The following is a 20,876-nucleotide window of genomic DNA, read 5'->3' as shown; positions in this document are numbered from 1 at the left end:
GATGACTGCTTTGCACACTCTTGGCATTCTCTTGATGAGCTTCAAGAGGTAGTCACCGGAAATGGTTTTCACTTCACAGGTGTGCCCTGTCAGGTTTAATAAGTGGGATTTCTTGCCTTATAAATGGGGTTGGGACCATCAGTTGTGTTGTGCAGAAGTCTGGTGGATACACAGCTGATAGTCCTACTGAATAGACTGTTAATGTTATGATCTGCAACATGTATTAAGGAAAGATAGGGGAAATCTGTCCCTACAGTAAGACTAAGCTGAATTCCTAAGATGTAGCGGGCTGCCTGTTCCTAGTGAATAGACCCGCCTTAGTCCTCGGCTAGTCTGAATGAAGACCTATAGAATTAAGGAAGGGGTTCCTAAAAGAACTAAGGACTGGGCCAAAAATGGGACACCTCCTAAACAGAGAAGTTGTTGCAGAACACAAAAAGACAAACTGACAAAAATGTACTAGAGGTCCCAGAGGACCAAGCGAACTAGACAGAGAAAGGCACCGAAGCACCAGGCTAGAGAAACAGTCAAACACTGAAGTCCAGCATGGCCACAAGGGCGGAGCTGGAATATAAAGGCAGATGGTCACGTGACCGCAAAACACAAGATGGAAAAAACAAACAGGAGGGTTCTAACAGTTAGAATTTGTATTATGGCAAGAAAAATGCAGCTAAGTAAAGAAAAACGAGTGGCCGTCAATACTTTAAGAAATGAAGGTCAGTCAGTGCGAAAAATTGGGAAACCGTTGAAAGTGTCCCCAAGTGCAGTTGCAATAACCATCAAGCCCTACATAAAAACTGGCTCACATGAGGACCGCCCCAGAAAAGGAAGACCAAGAGTCACCTCTGCTTCTGAGGATAAGTTTATCCGAGTCACCAGCCTCAGAAATCGCAGGTTAACAGCAGCTCAGATTAGAGACCAGGTCAATGCCACACAGAGTTCTAGCAGTAGACACATCTTTTCAACAACTGTTAAGAGGAGACTTTGTGCAGCAGGCCTTCGTGGTAAAATAGCTGCTAGGAAACCACTGCTAAGGACAGGCAACAAGCAGAAGAGACTTGTTTGGGCTAAAGAACACAAGGAATGGACATTAGACCAGTGGAAATCTGTTCTTTGGTCTGATGAGTCCAAATTTGAGATCTTTGGTTCCAACCACCATGTCTTTGTGCGATGCAGAAAAGGTGAACGGATGGACTCTACATGCCTGCTTCCCACCGTGAAGCATGGAGGAGGAGGTGTGATGGTGTGGGGGTGCTTTGCTGGTGACACTGTTGGGGATTTATTCAAAATTGAAGGCATACTGAACCAGCATGGCTACCACAGCATCTTGCAGCGGCATGTTATTCCATCCGGTTTGCGTTTAGTTGGACCATCATTTATTTTTCAACAGGACAATGACCCCAAACACACCTCCAGGCTGTGTAAGGGCTATTTGACCAAGCAGTAGAGTGATGGGGTGCTACGGCAGCTGACCTGGCCTCCACAGTCACCAGACCTGAACCCAATCGAGATGGTTTGGGGTGAGCTGGACCGCAGAGTGAAGGCAAAAGGGCCAACAAGTGCTAAGCATCTCTGGGAACTCCTTCAAGATTGTTGGAAGACCATTTCCGGTGACTACCTCTTGAAGCTCATCAAGAGAATGCCAAGAGTGTGCAAAGCAGTCATCAAAGGAAAAGGTGGCTACTTTGTAGAACTAAGAATATAAGACATATTTTCAGCTGTTTCACACTTTTTTGTTAAGTATATAATTCCACATGTGTTAATTCATAGTTTTGATGCCTTCAGTGTGAATGTACGATTTTCATAGTCATGAAAATACAGAAAAATCTTTAAATGAGAAGGTGTGTCCAAACTTTTGGTCTGTACTGTATACATACACATGAATACACAGAACACATACACACATATACAGTATACAGAGCACATCCATACACACATACAGTGGTGTGAAAAAAAGTGTTTGCCCCTCCCTGATTTCTTATTCTTTTGCATGTTTGTCACATTTAAATGTTTCAGATCACAAAACAAATTTAAATATTAGACAAAGATAACACAAGTGAACATAAAATGCAGTTTTTATATGAAGGGCTTTATTATTAAGGAACAAAGGTGATTGGCCCCTAAACCAAATAACTGGTTGGGTCACACTTAGCAGCAACAACTGCAATCAAGCATTTGCGATAACTGGCAAAGAGTATTTTACAATATTTACAAAATTGCTGTAATTCAGACACATTGGAGGATTTCCGAGCATGAGTTGCCTTTTTAAGGTCATGCCACAACATCTCAATCGGATTAAGGTCAGGACTTTGACAAGGCCATTCCAAAGTCTTAATTTTGTTTTTCTTAAGCCATTCAGAGGTGGACTTGCTGGTGTGTTTTGGTTCATTGTCCTGCTGCATATCCCAAGTGCGCTTCAGCTTGAGGTCACGAACAGATGGCCGGGCATTCTCCTACAGGATTTTTTGGTAGTCAGTAGAACTCATGGTTCCATTTACCACAGCAAGTCTTCAGGTCCTGAAGCAGCAAAATAGCCCCAGACCATCACACTACCACCACCATATTTTACTGTTGGTATGATGTTACTTTCTGAAATGCTGTGCTACTTCTACATCAGATGTAATGAGACATACACCTTCCAAAAATATTAAGTTTTGTCTCGTCAGTCCACAGAGTACTCTCCCAAAAGTCTTGGCGATCATCAAGATGTTTTCTGTCAAAACTGATACCAGTCTTTATGTCCTTTTTTGCTCAGCAGAGGTTTTCGTCTTGGAACTCTGCCATGCATGCCAGTCTCTTTCTTATGGTGGAGTCATAAACAATGACCTTAACTGAAGCAAGTGAGGCCTGCAGTTCTTTGGATGTTGTTGTGGGGTCTTTTGTGACCTCTTGGATTAGTTGTCGCTGTGCTGTTGCGGTAATTTTGGTCGGCTGGCAACTCCTTGGAAGGTTCACCACTGTTCCATGATTTCACCATTTGTAAATAATGGCTCTCACTGTGGTTCGTTGGAGTCCCAAAGCTTTAGAAATGGCTTTATATCCCTTTCAAGACTGATAGATCTCAATTACTTTGTTTCTCATTTGTTCCAGAATTTCTATGGATCACAGTATGATGTGGTCTACTTCACTTTGTCAGGCAGTTCCAATTGATGTGATTTCTTGAGAACAGGAGTGGCAGTAATTGGGCTTGTGTGTGGCTAGGGAAATTGAACTCAGGTTCCCAAAGATGTGATAAACCACAGTTAATTTATATTTTAGGGGGGAATCAATTTTTCACACAGGGCCCTGTAGGTTTGGATTTCTTTTTCTCTTAATTATAAAGATCTTCATTTAAAAACTACATATTTTTTGTGTTTACTTGTGTTATCTTTATCTAATATTTAAATTTGTTTTGTCATCTGAAACAGTGTGAGAAACATTCACTAAGAAATCAGGAAGGGGCAAACATTTCTTTACACCACTGTATATCTTCACACACACATACACATATATTCACATCCTTGGGAATACTGTCAGTAGTGTGTCTTCCAGCATGTGCTTGTATTCCCGCATTTTCCGAACCCACTCCTGTGACGGAAGTAAGGATGGTACGTTGTCCTTGCAGCGGGGATCTAGTAGGGTGGCCACCCAGTAATCAACACTAGTAGCAATTCAGGCAACTCGGCGATCATTGCACAGGCACAGCAGCATGTATTGGCTTATGTGTGCCAGGCTGCCTAGAGGTAACGACAAGGTGTCCTCGATGGGCGGTGTATTGTCTGAGTCCTCTGTATCCCCCCCAACCACGCTCCAGTAATGCCTGTGAGCTGCTTTGAGTGCCACCCTGCTGTGAACAGTTTTTCCTCATTCTCCAAAACTGTCTCCTGGCTGGCCACTGTTGGTACAGTTACCAAACCTCCAAGCCATGTGTGGACGACTGGCCTGATAATGATATGAATGGTCCCTGTTCCACCTCCTCTTCCTCCTGGTCCACCACCTCATCCATCATCGCCTGAAGCAGACATACAAGTAGGATAGTAACGCTGATGATGGCGTCATCAGTGCTGGCCTTGTAGGTGGAGTACTCGTAGCAGCACAACACGGCACACACGTCCCGCATGGAGGCACACTCGGTGGTAAAGTGTTGTTCCGCAGAGCAACTTTCTCTAGCGTGCTGCAGCTTTAAACTCCACTATTGCCTGCTGCTGCTCGCAGAGTTTCTCCAGCATTTGCAAGGCTCTCCTCACTTACTTCACCCAAAAAAAGTGCACAGTAGAGAAGCGAAAGTGCCTAGCAGATTATTACACACTTAGGGTACTCTGCACCAGGCTTTTAGGGCACTCTATACCAGGCTGTTATGGCACTCTTCACCAGGTTCTTATGGTAAGCTGCACCGTGGTGTTAGGGCTTGCTGCACCAGGGTGTTAGAGAATGCCGCACCAGTGTGTTAGGGCACGCTGCACCAGGCAGTTAGGGCACGCTGCACCAGGTTGTTACGGCAGTGTGCACCAGACTGTTACAGCACTGTGCACTAGCTTGATAGGGCACACTGCACCAGGCTGTTAGAGCACGCTGCACCAGGTTGTTAGGGCACACTGCACCAGGTTGTTAGGGCACTGTACATCAGGCTGTTTTGGCCCTCTACACCAGGCTGTTATGGCACGCTGCACCAAGCTGTTAGAGCACTCTGCACAAGGCTGTTATGGCACTCTACACCAAGCTGTTAGAGCACTCTGCACTAGGCTGTTATGGCCCTCTACACCAGGCTTTTAGGGCACACTGCACCAGGCTGTTCTGGTATGCTGCACCAGGATTTTATGGCACTCTACACCAGGCTGTTGTGGCACTCTACACCAGGCTGTTGTGGCATTGCGTACCTGGTAGTTATGGCACTCTACACCAAGCAGTTATGGCATTGTACTCCTGGCTGTTAGGGCACTCTGCACCAGGCTGTTATGGTACTCTGCACCAGGCTCTTAGGGCACTCTGTACCAGGCTCTTAGGGCACTTGCACCAGGCTGTTGGAGCACGCTGCATCAGACTGTCAGAGCTTTCTGCACCAGGCTGTTAGGGCACTCTGTACCAGGTTGTTATGGCACTCTACACCAGGCTGTTAGGTCACACTGCACCAGGCTGTTATGGTATGCTGCACCAGGCTTTTATGGCACTCTACACCAGGCTGTTGTGGCACTTTACACCAGGCTGTTGTGGCACTCTACACCAGGCTGTTGTGGCATTGCGCACCTGGCAGTTATGGCACTCTACACCAAGCTGTTATGGCATTGTGCACCTGGCTGTCAGGGCACTCTGCACCAAGCTGTTATGGTACTCTGCACCAGGCTCTTAGGGCACTCTGTACCAGGCTCTTAGGGCACTGTGCACCAGGCTGTTAGAGCACGCTGCATCAGACTGTCAGAGCTTTCTGCACCAGGCTGTTAGGGCACTCTGCACCAGGCTGTTAGGTCACACTCCATTAGGCTGTCATGGCACTCTACACCAGGCTGTTAGGGCATGCTGCACCAGGCTGTTAGGGCACTCTACACCAGGCTGTTAGGTGATGGCTCCGGAAATGCCCACAGCCTAAAAGTTTGCAAACTTTATTCAGCACCAAACCCTAACAGTAAAATGGATGTCCGGGGAAAACTCCATGTTCGGAGTTAGGCACCAGACACTAGGTGTCGGGTATGAACCCCGAACTTTTCAATTCAGGTTCGTTCATCCCTACTAAGTACCATCCTGGTGTTCCAAACTCTCTATGACAACACTTCCTGTTTTGTGTTGTTTTTGAGCCATGGGGTGGTCACTATTAGAAATGTTGAACTTAATGCCTTATAAGCTCTGCCTACCTGATAACTGTCTACACGTTTAGGAATTAAGGAGGTACTGTGACCCAAATTACATTTTATACATATAATTATTTCTTTAGCTTGTTATTAAACCCATCATAAACATCTGAAGAGTGAAGCCTGCAGGGAGCTCTCCTACTGCTATTATATGGCTATTTTAAGGGTTTCAACCTCTTCACCCCCAGCAATTTTCTATTTTTTAGTTTTTGCTTTTCCCTCCACTTCTTCCAAGAACCATAACTTTTTTATTTTTCTGTCCACATAGCCGTATGAGGGCTTGTTTTTTGTGGGACAAGATGTACTTTTGAGTGACACGAGTAACACCATTCATTCTGCCACATAGGATACTGTAAAATGGGGAAAAAAATGCAACTCCACAATTGCTTTTTGAGTGTTTTATTTACCATGTTCACTATATAGAAAAACTGACCTAGTAATATGATTCTCCAGGTCATTACAAGTATGCAGATAACAAACATGTATAGTTTTTTTTTTTATTTAAGAGGTGAAAAAAAATTCTGAAATTTGTAAAACAAAAATTTTTTTGCCTTTGTTGCTATTTTCAAGGACCCATAATGTTTTCATTTTTTGGGATCTGGGGCCGGGTGCGGGCTTATTTTTTCCGCCCTGAGCTGACATTTTTACTGATACCATTTGGGGTAGATAAGATGTTTTGATCTCCTCCTATTGTATTTTATTACACTGCTGCAGCTGCCAAAAAATTCTGGCAGTTTTTTTTTTTTTTTTCTCATTACAACATTTATAGATCAGATTAATTTACTTCATATTTTCAATGATCAAACTTTTACGAACTCTTTGATATCAAATATGTATCGATTTTTTTTTAATTATTTTATTTCTATCATCTGTGTAGCTACTCATGTAGAGGCTGGGGGCTCCCAAGGGTTTGGGGGCCCTGAGCTATTGCCCAGTTTTCTCCCCCTAACGCCGACTGTAGCTGTATGTTCATTTTATTTCCATGCTTCATGCCAAAAACTACCTTGGACCATGTTGCACTTACTTATACAGTATTTGATCTGGGTCATTTCTGTGTGTGTAAGATAAGTGGCAATAAGTCTTTTAACCATTTAAATATAACCATTACTAGTTCATTTCTGGCCATCTACAGCCTTTAATGTCAATTTACCATCCAGTTTGGTCCAAACTACACAAAACTCACTCTATTGCTGACTACCACTATCTATGTGTCTGTGGTGTGAAAGAGGGAAAGTTTTTAAACTCTTTAACCCCTGAGCACACTCTGATGTACTTATGTGGAGCAGGCGCAGCTCCTGAGCCCGCTCCATCTGCAGCAGATGCCGGCTGTACTATACTACCAGAGAGAGCCCTAATTGCTTAAACATTTAGATGCCGCTGTCCGTCACTAACAGCAACATTTAAATGACCTGATTGCCAGAATATACAAGCTTTCTGCACAGAAAAAAACAAGCCTCACACAGGTCTATTGAAGGAAAAAAAGTTATGGTGTCTTAGAAGAAGGCAAGAGAAAAAAATTAAAACACTAATATGAAAATTGTCTCTCTGCCATTTAGGGGTTAAAACCTTTGGTTGTCCACTGTTTGCCCATTTTGTGCTTCATCTCTTCACTCACCCTCTTTCCTTATTAATAATAAGTTTCCATGGTTACTTAACAGTTAAATCTCCAATCCCTTTCTGGTGAGAAAGAAACTGGTGAACGAGAAAAGAATCTCAGCTGTAAGTAAAAGTCAATCCCAGTCATCAGGGGGTTAAGCAGAGGAAATCACTGCGCTCCGGGAAAGCCGAGCCTTCCAGCAGTGAGGGGGTTAACCCCCGCTCTCTCCGTGATCACTGGACTGAATGAACCCATCCACAAGTATGTGCCGCGCGGCCACGCCCCCAGCCAGGCTCCGCACCTGATTGGCTCTCCCCGCTGTCACTCATTACACCCAGCCCTCTATTCTTTTTACTATGAAATGGGAAGAGTTCTTGTGTTTGGGGAAGGAGCTGAGGACCAGATCGGGAGGGATGTGCTGCGGGGGCCACCAGCATCTGCTCCAGCCTTGTGATGGAGAACACACAAAGTTCTGACTCTTGGGGGTCTGGTCTCATCTGTAACAATCTACAAGTCCTGACAGCTCCCAGGATCCCTCTCCAGGCTGGGTGCATGTGGGCATAGGGTGGCAGGATCGCCTGCAGCGCGCTCTGGAGTAGACATGATCGGGCGGATCTGCACCCAGGACACCTGGATCTGTGCTGTGCTGTGATGCTCGGCTCCTTTTCCCCAGCACATACCTGTGAACTTGATCGCTGAGAGCCTGGAACAGTTTCTTTATGCACCTCCCATGGTCACCACTAGCCTGGGAGCCTGATCGTCCATGTGATCTGCCTGCTGGGAGCAGCTATGGGCACCCTGGGATTGTATCCGTGGAGCTTGTACCAGAGCCTGGCCACACTGCTCACCCTCACACTTGGGATGTTGTTCTGCAGAGGTAAGCCCATAGAGATGCCTCCCTCTGATTTATCTGGCCGGATGACCTGTGCAAGTTATAAATGCCAGACAGATAGATGAAGCCATTAAATCACATGTGCTTTTCATTACTCCTTAAAGGGCACAAATGCATGATTGTTCCTAATTGTATCAGCAGTGAGTTACATGGAAGTCATACTGAGTATAGGACACAGTGTATGAGGTCTCTGCCACCCAGGTCTGGGCTGTAGGATGTGCTAAAAGAGGGGAACTACTGCCAGGGGATGGATGTATATATAGTAGATTCTATATATATATATATATATATATATATATATATATATATATATAATAAGATATAATGTTTTAAGATAGATACATAGATATGAGATAGCGTTATAGATAGATAGATCTATATAATTTATTGAAATTTACTAATAAAGTATGTACAGTTGATTTGTTTAATGATGGATAGGATAAAGGGTTGACAGATAGAAAATAGATAGATATATGGATGGATAGATAGATAAATACATACATGGATGGATAGATACAGTAGATAGACATTTGGATGGATGGATAGATAGATATGGATAGATAGATAGATAGATAGATAGATAGATGCATGGATGAATAGATAATTAGGTAGATAGATAGATAGATAGATAGATACATGGATGGATAGATAGATATTAGATAGATAGATATATGGATAGATAGATAGATAGATATGTGATAGATATATAGATAGATATGTGATGGATAGATAGATAGATGGATACATATATACATGGATGAATAAATAGATAGATATGGATAGATAGATATTAGATATATGGAGAGATGGATAGATAGATATTGATAGATGGAAAGATATTAGATAGATAGATAGATATGTGATAGATAGATAGATACATACATATATACATGGATGAATAGATAGATAGATAGATATGGATAGATAGATATTAGATATTTGGAGAGATGAATAGATAGATATTGATAGATGGAAAGATATTAGATAGATAGATATGAGATAGATAGATACATACATATATACATGGATGAATAGATAGATAAATATGGATAGATGGATAGATATTAGATAGATAGATAGATAGATATGTGATAGATAGATAGATAGATGGATACACATATACATGGATGAATAGATAGATATTAGATATATGGAGAGATGAATAGATAGATATTGATAGATGGAAAGATATTAGATAGATAGATATGTGATAGATAGATAGTTAGATAGATGGATACATATATACATGGATGAATAGATAGATAGATATGGATAGATGGATAGATATTAGATAGATATGTGATAGATATATGGATAGATAGATAGATAGATAGATAGATATTTAAGGCTTCTGTGTTGTATTTAACTATTAGAAACACTATAACTACAAGTATTTTGGATGTAGTTGTAAACTTTATAACTCTCCACTAATCATAGAATTACTATCCATTTTGGAATGACTGTAACTTCCACTTTTACAAACAATCCACAGAGGACCCAGTCGTCCTCTACTGTCAGTGCCAACTTGCTTCCTAATGATGGTGCTTTCTCATACAAGAAGTAAAAGGGCTTCAGTGATAGGACATCACCAGAGAATCAAATGATGTTAGACGAGTGGCATCTTCAGATCTTGTTTAGTTCCATGTCTTTCTTGCTCCTGTTGGCATGCCTTGGAGGGTTTCTATGACCTCAGGGGATTACAGATAAGAGAGTGCTTATTGTTGAGCATGTTTAAATCCCCTGCCAGCCTTTTTTTCCCATGGCACTTGAAGACACCATTTCTCCAAGTTTGCATCCTGAGGGGACACAGAGACACCATTTTGTCATATTCCTGTCCCAAATATATTTAACTGTGTTCAAGCAGCTATTCCAAATTTAACTTAAAGAGCCAATCGTGTCAATGTGTCAGTTCAGTTTAGGATCATGTATGTGGGAGCTCATCTGCCAATATATACATCCACACTCGGTATAGCATACACTGATTTGCAGAGACATCCTGAACTTGCCAGGAGCTGTCTGTGGTGCAGGAAATCACATCATTGTAATCCATGAAAACCCACTGAACACCAGAACCAGCAAAGTAATATGGTATCTACGCATAGTGACTTAGATGGGTTAAAACTCTGCTGTGTGTATTACATGAGCGTATTCAGAAAATAGGCAATGTAAATATGAATTATTACACTTTCATGCCATTGGTTCAAGATCACTCCACATCCTTCAAGAACCAACCGGACCAAGATCAATGAAGACTATGGCCAGAATGGGGGTCATATAGAAGCTGTGTAGCAGAGCAGGTCTGGCCCCCAGTAATGCAGCAGCACGCCACCTCTGAGCTTCTCACGTTATGTAGTGGGACATTCTTTTGTGCTGGAAAATCTGAGTGATTTATTCAATAAGTTACATCTACAAGAGCATGGCACATCTCTGGTAGTCTCCAGCTTCTTATTGTATTACCTAAAGATTTTTTTTCCACTTCATTGGGGTACATGAAGCCAGATCTTGTCCAGTAGTTTGGTGTCACTATCAGTCATACAAAGTAATTGGGGTCCTTTAAACCCCAAACTGCTGCTGTTATGGGATCGTCTTATGATGCTTCCTTCTTAAAATTCGTCCATAAAATATAAAATATGCAGAAAACAATTTATGCCTTTCTTCTATTGTTTGGGAATATATTACATTTATCCTGTACAGTAAATCAATAGTTCTTTTAGATGATAAAACCCTCCGCACTTAGTTTTATTTCTGAATTGCTAATTTTAAATCAAATTTTGCTTAAAGGGTACCAGAGGGGATACAACAGTTACAGGTTATCACACCTTCACCAGGAAAATGATGATCTTATGCTAGTATGATTTACATGTACAGTCGTCCCAAGCATGCCAGAAAAGGGGCTCTGAGTTAGTCATTTAGCACAAGTCATAGTGCCATAGTGATAGTACAATTTGTCATTTGGGGTTTGTCATAGAATTGTATTTAATCCTACTATATTATGGAATTACATCTCATCGGTTACATTTATATTTTTTGTTATCAAATATCATATATATATATATATATATATATATGTCTATCTATCTATATAGATATATGTGTGTAGATATATATATATGCTATATATATATATGCATATATATAATATATATGGATACACACACACACACACACACATATATATATATATATATATATATATATATAAATCCGAACAAAGGAGGCTGCACATCCAAGATAGGTAAAAACTTAGGATCCTTTATTCATCAACAGAGGCTGGTGTTGGTGAATAAGCGATCCTTACTTTTTCACTATTTTGCATGTGCTGCCTCTTTTTTTGTATTCTTACACTTATTCTTTAAGCTTTGCCAGTATCCTTGGGTGAGATTTGCACCCATTTAGACAGTGCTGCTGTCTTTCTGGATGGATGGATATATATATATATATATATATATATATAGGAAGTCAACATGATATTAATTCATATTTCATTATTTATTATTCACAAATTCTGTGAACGCAGAGGGTTCCAAGGCCAATACAGAGAAAAGGCTTAGTTTGGAGGAAGGTGTGATGGGCCAGATTTTTAAGATCCCTTACTTTTTAAGAAAGATCTCCCTGGGAAACAATTGAGCATTGTGAGAGCATCTCACTGCAGGAATGAAGATCCGCTCAGCAATGCTGCTCTGAAGCCAATGATTGTGCCAGGATCTCCCAACACCAACAGCAGCTGCTGAGAGTTCCTGATTCTGGCTCATTGAGATAAAAGGGTAAGATATTAATTTCCTGCAGGGAACACTGTCTACATCAGGCGCTGTGATTTTATACTTCACGGGCTCTTCTGAAAGGCCCTGCAAACTTATTACAATGTCAGCATGCCTGAGCTCCAAGAGAGCTTTAATTGAGTGATCCTGACCCCCCTCGTCCGGTTTGCAATCCCTCTCTGGGTTTTGGCTGCTGAACTGTGGGATTAAAGCTTTTAGAAGGATGTGGTTCTCACAAGCAATGAACAAGCTAAATTCCAGTAACCAGTTATTTCTTAGACATGTAGTATCAACACAAACATTTCCCTTCACAATGGCTTCCCTGTTTATTACGTCCCTTGCATGACATTATACCGTATACTTGTCCCCGGACGTGTTTCATTTATTAACTTGCCATCTCTCATATTCTGTGGGGCCCATTCTGCTTTGTCAGTTTATTTTCCCCTCAAGAGAAAAACAGAAGAGTTTCACATAATGACTTTAATAAAACATTAGGCTGTCTCTTCTGATGGTACCAGCTCAGGGTTTGGATTATTAATACTCAACTAGATATAATGCCAAAACGCAGGGTGGGGATTCTTCCTGACATTATTACCTGCCCTACAAGCTTACAATCCATTTTTTACAAAAAACAAAATAAATATACGTAGTTGAAAAAAAATGAATTTTTTGGTCATGCAAACTACAGACGTACACATAATTCAACCAGTGTCGTCTATTCACCCCCAGCCATAATATATTCATTTATGACATTTTGAAATCTTTTATAATTTGATGGATGATTCAGAAAATTTAGATCGGCAGATGGTTGCTTTTACCCAATTGTGGCTAATGAATGACTACCTGCAGATGATATTCTATTGGAATATTTCAAGGTTCTCTTCTAAGTGATCATGTACAGAATGTGCAGAATTGTTCAGATGCAAACAAAAAAAAATCTGCATGCATTCATTGATTTTCTTTATTGTTCATCACTCCATTGTAAAAATGATTATACAGTTATATGAAAAAGTCTGGGCACCCCTATTAATCTTAAGCTTAATTTTTTTTAAAAAAATTGGTGTTTTTGTAACAGCTATTTCAGTTTGATATATGTAATAACTGTTGGACACAGTAATGTTTCTGCCTTGAAATGAGGTTTTTTGTACTAACAGAAAATGTGCAATCTGCATTCAAACAAAATTTGACAGGTGCATAAGTATGGGCACCTCACCAGAAAAGTGACATTAATATTTAGTAGATCCTCCTTTTGCAAAAATAACAGCCTCTAGTCGCTTCCTGTAGCTTTTAATGAGCTCCTGGATCCTGGATGAAGGTATTTTTGACCATTCCTCTTTACAAAACAATTCCAGTTCAGTTAAGTTTGATGGTCGCCGAGCATGGACAGCCCTCTTCAAATGATCCCACAGACGTTCAATGATATTCAGGTCTGGGGACTGGGATGGCCATTCCAGAACATTGTAATTGTTCCTCAGCATGAATGCCTGAGTAGATTTGGAGCGGTGTTTTGGATCATTGTCTTGCTGAAAGATCCATCCCCTGCGTAACTTCAACTTTATCACTGATTCTTGAACATTATTGTCAAGAATCTGCTGATACTGAGTGGAATCCATGCGTTCCTCAACTTTAACAAGATTCCCGGTGCCGGCATTGGCCACACAGCCCCAAAGCATGATGGAACCTCCACCAAATTTTACTGTGGGTAGCAAGTGTTTTTCTTTGAATGCTGTGTTTTTTTGCCGCCATGCATAACGCCTTTTTGTATGACCAAACAACTCAATCTTGGTTTCATCAGTCCACAGGACCTTCTTCCAAAAAGAAATTGGCTTCTCCAAATGTGCTTTTGCATACCTCAGCCGACTGTGTTTGTGGAATGCTTGCAGAAACGGCTTCTTTCGCATCACTCTCCCATACAGCTTCTCCTTGTGCAAAGTGCGTTGTATAGTTGACCGATGCACAGTGACACCATCTGCAGCAAGTTGATGCTGCAGCTCTCTGGAGGTGGTCTGAGGCTTGTCCTTGACTGATCTCACCGTTCTTCTTCTCTGCCTTTCTGATGTTTTTCTTGGCCTGCCACTTCTGGCCTTAACAAGAACTGTCCCTGTGTTCTTCCATTTCCTTACTATGTTCCTCACAGTGGAAACTGACAGATTAAATCTCTGATACAGCTTTTTGTATCCTTCCCTGAACAACTATGTTGAATAATCTTTGTTTTCAGATCATTTGACAGTTGTTTTGAGGAGCCCATGATGCCACTCTTCAGAGGAGATTCAAACAGGAGAACAACTTGCAAGTGGCCACTTTAAGTAGCTTTTCTCATGATTGCATACACCTGGCTATGAAGTTCAAAGCTCAATGAGGTTACAAAACCAAAAAAAGTGCTTTAGTACGTCAGTAAAAAGTAGGTAGGAGTATTTAAAACATGAAAATGATAAGGGTGCCCATACTTATGCACCTGTCAAATTTTGTTTGAATGCAGATTTCACATTTTCTGTTAGTACAATAAACCTCATTTCAAGGCAGAAACATTACTGTGTCCAACAGTTATTACATATATCAAACTGAAATAGCTGTTGCAAAAACACCAATTTTTTAAAAACATTAAGCTTAAGATTAATAGGGGTGCCCAAACTTTTTCATATAACTGTAACTTTACAGGAAAATGTTTGGTGGCCTAAGCCGTCCCCAATGAAACGACATGTGCAGTGATGAAGGCCACTGGGCCACCAGGGAGCATATGGCAATGTAACACTTATCACCAGGAACTGACAGGCTAAACAACCAAAACAAAGCTGCTGAGTATTACATTGACCTTCAGCTTCCAGTCCCTAAATAATCCCGAGCAATTAGATCAAGATACCAAGCACATGTTCACAAAGACGTTTTTTTTTTTTTTACACAATTGGTGCGTAAAAATCCCACAAAAATTAGTGTCTGAAAAAAAGCCTCATTGTTTTCAATGTGACAATTGCATTTATGTTTTTTTTCCAAGCAGTTTCCAAAATTAGTGACTTGACACCTATAAAGTGGTTATGCAACGATTTCACCCAAAAACTGTGGCAGGCTGAGAAATGCAGATTTTGTGCAGATCCACAACATTGTAAAATTCTGCCTCAGATGTCTCTGACCTGTATTTACACCGTGTGGATGTATGTAAAGTCATTTTTTATAGCATACTTCAGATTCTGTGAGACCACGGAACAACGTAGAATAGCATGCCATTGGGCCATTAAGGATCACTTGCCCAATTGTCCAGTCATCACTGGAATCTGGAAATGTTAGCTTCCAAGAGACAAGGGTTAAATGGGAACTGTACTTTCAACAAACTTTACATAATGCTATAATACATGTGAATGAAAGAAACTTTGTGATGTGTCTTATCAGAAAAATCTACTTCTTTCTCCCCTTATGAGACACTTCACCACTGCCTGCTGAACTTATCATCTACTCTGACAAACAGCTCAAATCTGGTCTTGGTCAAAGTAAGACTGAGTGCCAGCACAGTGAGGTGTCACGTAACACTGCCCATTATACTACAAGAATAGGAGAGTTAGTGGGGGATAGGGAAAAGCTAAGACAGATGATGCTGAGCTTTTATCATACTTCAAACCTGGAATCACATCTACACCTCTCAGTACTGCTGTATAATTTACTCCATACTGCTGCTGTTTATCTCTGTGTGTCAACTAAGGAATGAAGAGCAAGATTTTATCTATTTGTGTGTAGTCCTGTTTATGGGAAACTTCATAGTGGCTAACCTCCACCCACCAGCTCAGAGTCATTTGAAAATTAAAGAGGTTGTCCAGTTTCTAAAGAAATGTCTGTAGACACTCTATGTGACTGCAGACTGCTAAATCGTGACAATGCGTGATGCGCACACTGTCATGATTCCCCTATATTCCCTGTATGATTGGATGGTCCTTATGTATCTGATTTGCAGACTTGTGATAACGTACCAACTGGTCTTACAGCAAGCAGTTTTTGGCAATTTTCTGGTGTAAAAAACTGTTTGAAATATAACCAAATGTTTATGCAACTTGTAGTTACACTACATTTTTGTGACTTTTCGCAGTCTCGGCCAGCTACAACGTTTTGAAAAAGTGGGAAGATCTTTACAAGGAAGTGGCCGGCAAATTAATTATAATTTAGGCCACACAAGTGAGTTAATTGGGTCCAAATTGTTTCTTTTTCTGCCATGGACCAAATATTGAAAACCAGGAAATGACCAATGACATTTCCTATGACCACTTTGGATGAGAAGACCTTTATGATTATTTGTCACCAAGACATCATAGATCATCATGCCACTGGACCAGCAGTAATGAGCAGCTGATTGGACCACCAGTTATCATTAGGAACTTGAACCAAGAGGACTCAGGCTGAATGTCCCATTGGCCATAAGAGTATTCTACCAACCATCAGGGCCTAAATGCCATCTAACTTAATAATACCAGACAGGCACATACAATGGTCACACTATAACCGATTGATCTCTTGGTGTGGTTTTGGACTACCGTGGTACATAAACTTGTATTTAGTATCAAATATACCATGTTTTTCTAATTTTGTGAGGGGTGTCTGGTCTTAAGCTTTAAGTCTACAGTCATTCTATGTGACTCCTCACATCGCTTGCCCTGAGCTCTGTGACCGCAAGTATATGATTAGCATACATGCGGTCACATGCCGACTAGATGGGTGAGGCCTCGCTCAGTGCAAGTGTATTAAGCGAGGCCGGAAACAGTCATCTTGAAATGTGGGCGAAAATATGCAGATCACATACTTGCAGGATTCATAAGTCTGCAGTCGCATGATGTGAGGATTCACAAGTCTGCAGTCACATGATGTGAGGATTCACAAGTCTGCAGTCACATGATGTGAGGATTCACAAGTCTGCAGTCACATGATGTGAGGATTCACAAGGCTGCAGTCACATGATGTGAGGATTCACAAGTCTGGTCTGCAGTCACATAATGTGAGGATTCACAAGTCTGCAGTCACATAATGTGAGGATTCACAAGTCTGCAGTCACATGATGTGAGGATTCACAAGTCTGGTCTGCAGTCACATGATGTGAGGATTCACAAGTCTGCAGTCACATGATGTGAGGATTCACAAGTCTGCAGTCACATGATGTGAGGATTCACAAGGCTGCAGTCACATGATGTGAGGATTCACAAGTCTGCAGTCACATGATGTGAGGATTCACAAGTCTGGTCTGCAGTCACATAATGTGAGGATTCACAAGTCTGCAGTCACATAATGTGAGGATTCACAAGTCTGCAGTCACATGATGTGAGGATTCACAAGTCTGGTCTGCAGTCACATGATGTGAGGATTCACAAGTCTGCAGTCACATGATGTGAGGATTCACAAGTCTGCAGTCACATGATGTGAGGATTCACAAGTCTGCAGTCACATAGAGTGATTACTCGTTTGTAGCTTTAGTCCGGACAACCCCTTTAAACCACTGAACAGATAACTTTACATTTCTATATGTAAAAGTTCGCTAGATAATTTTCTTTGGTGAGAAAAGTGATGCATAACCACAATTCCAGCCTTCCGTGTTTGTGAAAAGCCATTTTTCTCGCAGCATATTGCACCTATGGTTGGAAGGATTACTTCTAGGATGTTTTCATCAGTTTCATATTCATTTGTCTAGAAACACTACCAGGATTTATTGACACATGCTGCCCTGCTCCAGCTAATATTCAAGTGTGTTTAGAAATGCGAGGGCTCTTTTTCACTTCCATCTTGAAGGAAGCTCTTAATTGGACAAGTGAAGCCTCTTGGATTGGTGCTGTATCTGTCCTCTGCTTTAAATCTGTCTGCCGCTGTCACTTGAACAAGTCTCCTTTGCTGATTTAGATATTTCCCTGTGTCTGATCAGCTTGCTCGTGTTACCAGCCAGGCTGCAATTGGTTACGTTCAGCAAATTACAACAAATATGGAACGTCTTTTAATGGAAATTGCTATTTATAATATTTCTACTCAATTATCCAATGATTTCCAGGAATATTTCTCTGAAATAAAATTGCACAAAGTTGAATATTTTTTCCCTTGCTTTGCTTATTTTATATATCATCATTATACTCTAGGAGAAGGGAATAGAGAAATGAGCTGTGAAATATTCACTTTGACCTGTGAATCTCCATTCAGTCTTACCGGTTTAAACAATTAGATGCAACGTTCTTTCCTTGTACATAATGTATTGATATGAAACATCTATAGGAGAATAAATGAGAAAAGGCATCTGTGACCCCGACTAAATTGTGGGGGAGATTTCACACTGCTGTCCTAAATAGAGATGAGCAGATCGCTTAGGTCCAGGTCAGTGTTGTCTGGCAGCAGCAGGAGCTGCGCACATTTTCTTACCCTCTGGGATCTCCGGCTCAGCTTATGATTAGCCAGGATGGCAAGACGTCACTTGTGTGCTGCCCAGATACCATCACGCCAGGCAGCAAATCCTGTGCTGCATCGCAGAACCCAGAAGCTCAGGAAATTTGTGCAGCTCCTGTCCACAGCCAGAGAGCACAGACCTGTTCCATGGATTGGAGTTACACGAATGCACCAAAATTACTACATATCTTGGGCTGTTCTAAAGGCTGAAGATGAAATCGATGCCTACTATGAAAAGACATATATATATATATATATATATATATATATATATATATATATATATAATTTCTTCCAATGTGTATTGTAAGTGATAATACCCACACTTTGATCGGCATTATGCTCCATTGCAGGTAACTTGCTAGCTTCTCTCGGTACTTTTTAAAAATTGCAAAAGGGACGAGAAAACTACAAATTTTAGCACAAATAAGGCACTCACCAAAATTTGTGATTTTTCTTTGACAAAATCATTGATCATATGTGTGCATGAGTACTGTGTGGTTTGGGATGCCAGTGCCAGATTAAGTACATTAAAGGGGTATTCCTATCTCCATGATCCTTTCCCAATATGTAGTAGGTGTAATAATAATAATAATATTAGCAAATACCTCCAATTAGAAATGTAGTATAGTTTTTCTGATTTGCTACGTCTCTTTCCTCATGTGCATGCATTGCAGGACCTTAGGTATCCATGGTTACAACCACTGATATAGTGACAGTCAGTTAGCAAGTTGCTAGTGGTCATAACCATGGATACCTAAGGTCCTGCAATGCCTGCACATGAGGAAAGAGACGTAGCAAATCAGAAAAACTATACTACATTTCTAATTGGAGGTATTTGCTAATATTATTATTATTACACCTACTACATATTGGGATAGGATCTTGGAGATGGGAATACCCCTTTAAGTGCAGGGCTGTGCAAATCACATGAGCCCAAAGGGGCAAACAATATAACTGGGGAATTTTCTATTGCTGTGTAAAATGGCTTTATTGTTAGCTAGCTAAGCATTTCTGACTGCAGTATTGGGTGGTTGTCTCAAGGAGGTATCACTGTATTATTAATGAACCTCCCCATATACTGCATGTGTGCATTGCATATCTGTGCAAAATTAGACTATAATAAATTGATGCTTGGTAATACAAAACAATGAATATATACATGCGATAGTTGACATATTGGCTGTCATCCAACTTTATCCAATGCAGATATCACTATAAATAAAATTAGAAAATATTGACAAAAAATATTGATTGAAGATGAATGAATCAATTTGATGCAAATTGAATTTGTGTCAAATTTTTGGAATTCTCTGAACCCGGTGAATTTGAATAATATGTGACTCACTTTGATTGAATTGCCTATAATGGTCATGGCGATCTTACATATTGCTGAAAATAGCATCAGCTAGAGAGGGATCAGATGACATCAAATGCGGCCTGGAAGGCTTCCCATACGGCATTGCAGCTTTCACATCACATGGTATAGCACAGGTAATTAGGAGGGACTATCATAGGCTGTATAACAGCAGAAGCGGGAAATGCAGCAGCCATTTTGTAGTGAATCTGGAACATGACAGGACGTCACAGTTTACAGTTTAACCATAAAGAAAGGGAGAAAAAACATAAAACAATAAAGAAACTGTACAGTTATTGTGTGACAGCTCAGCAGTGAAGAAAAGTTATTTTCTGTTTACCATTCGTCATATATATTGAGGTCGCTTTGATATTACTATTTCTGTGTCTATGCTAAAGAGAATGAAAGGGGCTGGACACAGTCCTAGGAAACCTCAGAGTGTTACAGATGTCTAGTCTGGCAAATAGGTGGCTTGGGAGTACTTTCGATTTTCCTCTATTGAAATTTTCTTGGAAAATTTGTCAAAGCTGGCAAAATTGAAAAGATTCGCTCATGTCTATTATTGATATATTTTATTTTGTTTATTTGAGGTGTGTTGCCGGCGCTTCCTTTTTTGTATACAGTAGTTCCGTATTCTTTTTTACATCATGGCATGCTTTTATAACAGGTGTTTGGAAAAAAAAGATTGTAACGCAGTAGACTGTGAAAGATTGTTATGGGCATTCAGCAATGAGCATTAAACGGCACTTTGCTTTGGTAAACTTTCCCTGGTGATAGAGAAGTTGACCAGTTCTACATATTATTCTCTCTTAGCGGAGGAAAAAAAATGCTTAATTAATGAGTGCCAATTTCGCTGGGTAACACATAAAGAGTGAATACATTTGGATGCAGCTTAATGGAAGTTCATTTAAAGCTTCAAGTGATGTTGCTGTCAGATGGAACATATGGAGGGTTCACCGCTCCAAATATCATGCAGGCACTGAGATCATTGATCCTGGAAGTCTATGGCGTATAGATGCGCAGTGCCAGTAGTGCAGATGTTGGGTCTGCACAA

At 40.8% G+C, this 20,876-nt stretch overlaps 1 protein-coding gene across 1 annotated transcript in view; it reads left to right on the top strand.

Moving 5' to 3' along the window:
• Nucleotides 1-7,757: 7,757 nt before the first annotated feature.
• Nucleotides 7,758-20,876, top strand: part of TMEM132C (transmembrane protein 132C) — a 904,429-nt gene continuing 891,310 nt past the window's right edge. Inside the window, exon 1 of the mRNA XM_073676143.1 lies at nt 7,758-8,296. Coding sequence (XP_073532244.1) covers nt 8,209-8,296 — 88 coding nt within the window. The 5' untranslated portion in view covers nt 7,758-8,208. The remainder of the gene's footprint in view (nt 8,297-20,876) is intronic.

This window comes from Phyllobates terribilis, unplaced genomic scaffold, assembly GCF_046119375.1.
Source record: "Phyllobates terribilis strain yellow unplaced genomic scaffold, ASM4611937v1 Scaffold_1__5_contigs__length_1240528914, whole genome shotgun sequence".
In the NCBI taxonomy this organism is placed as follows: Eukaryota; Metazoa; Chordata; class Amphibia; order Anura; family Dendrobatidae; genus Phyllobates; species Phyllobates terribilis.
Note: the sequence above shows the minus strand (reverse complement) of the source record. Positions and strands in the feature narration are given on the sequence as shown.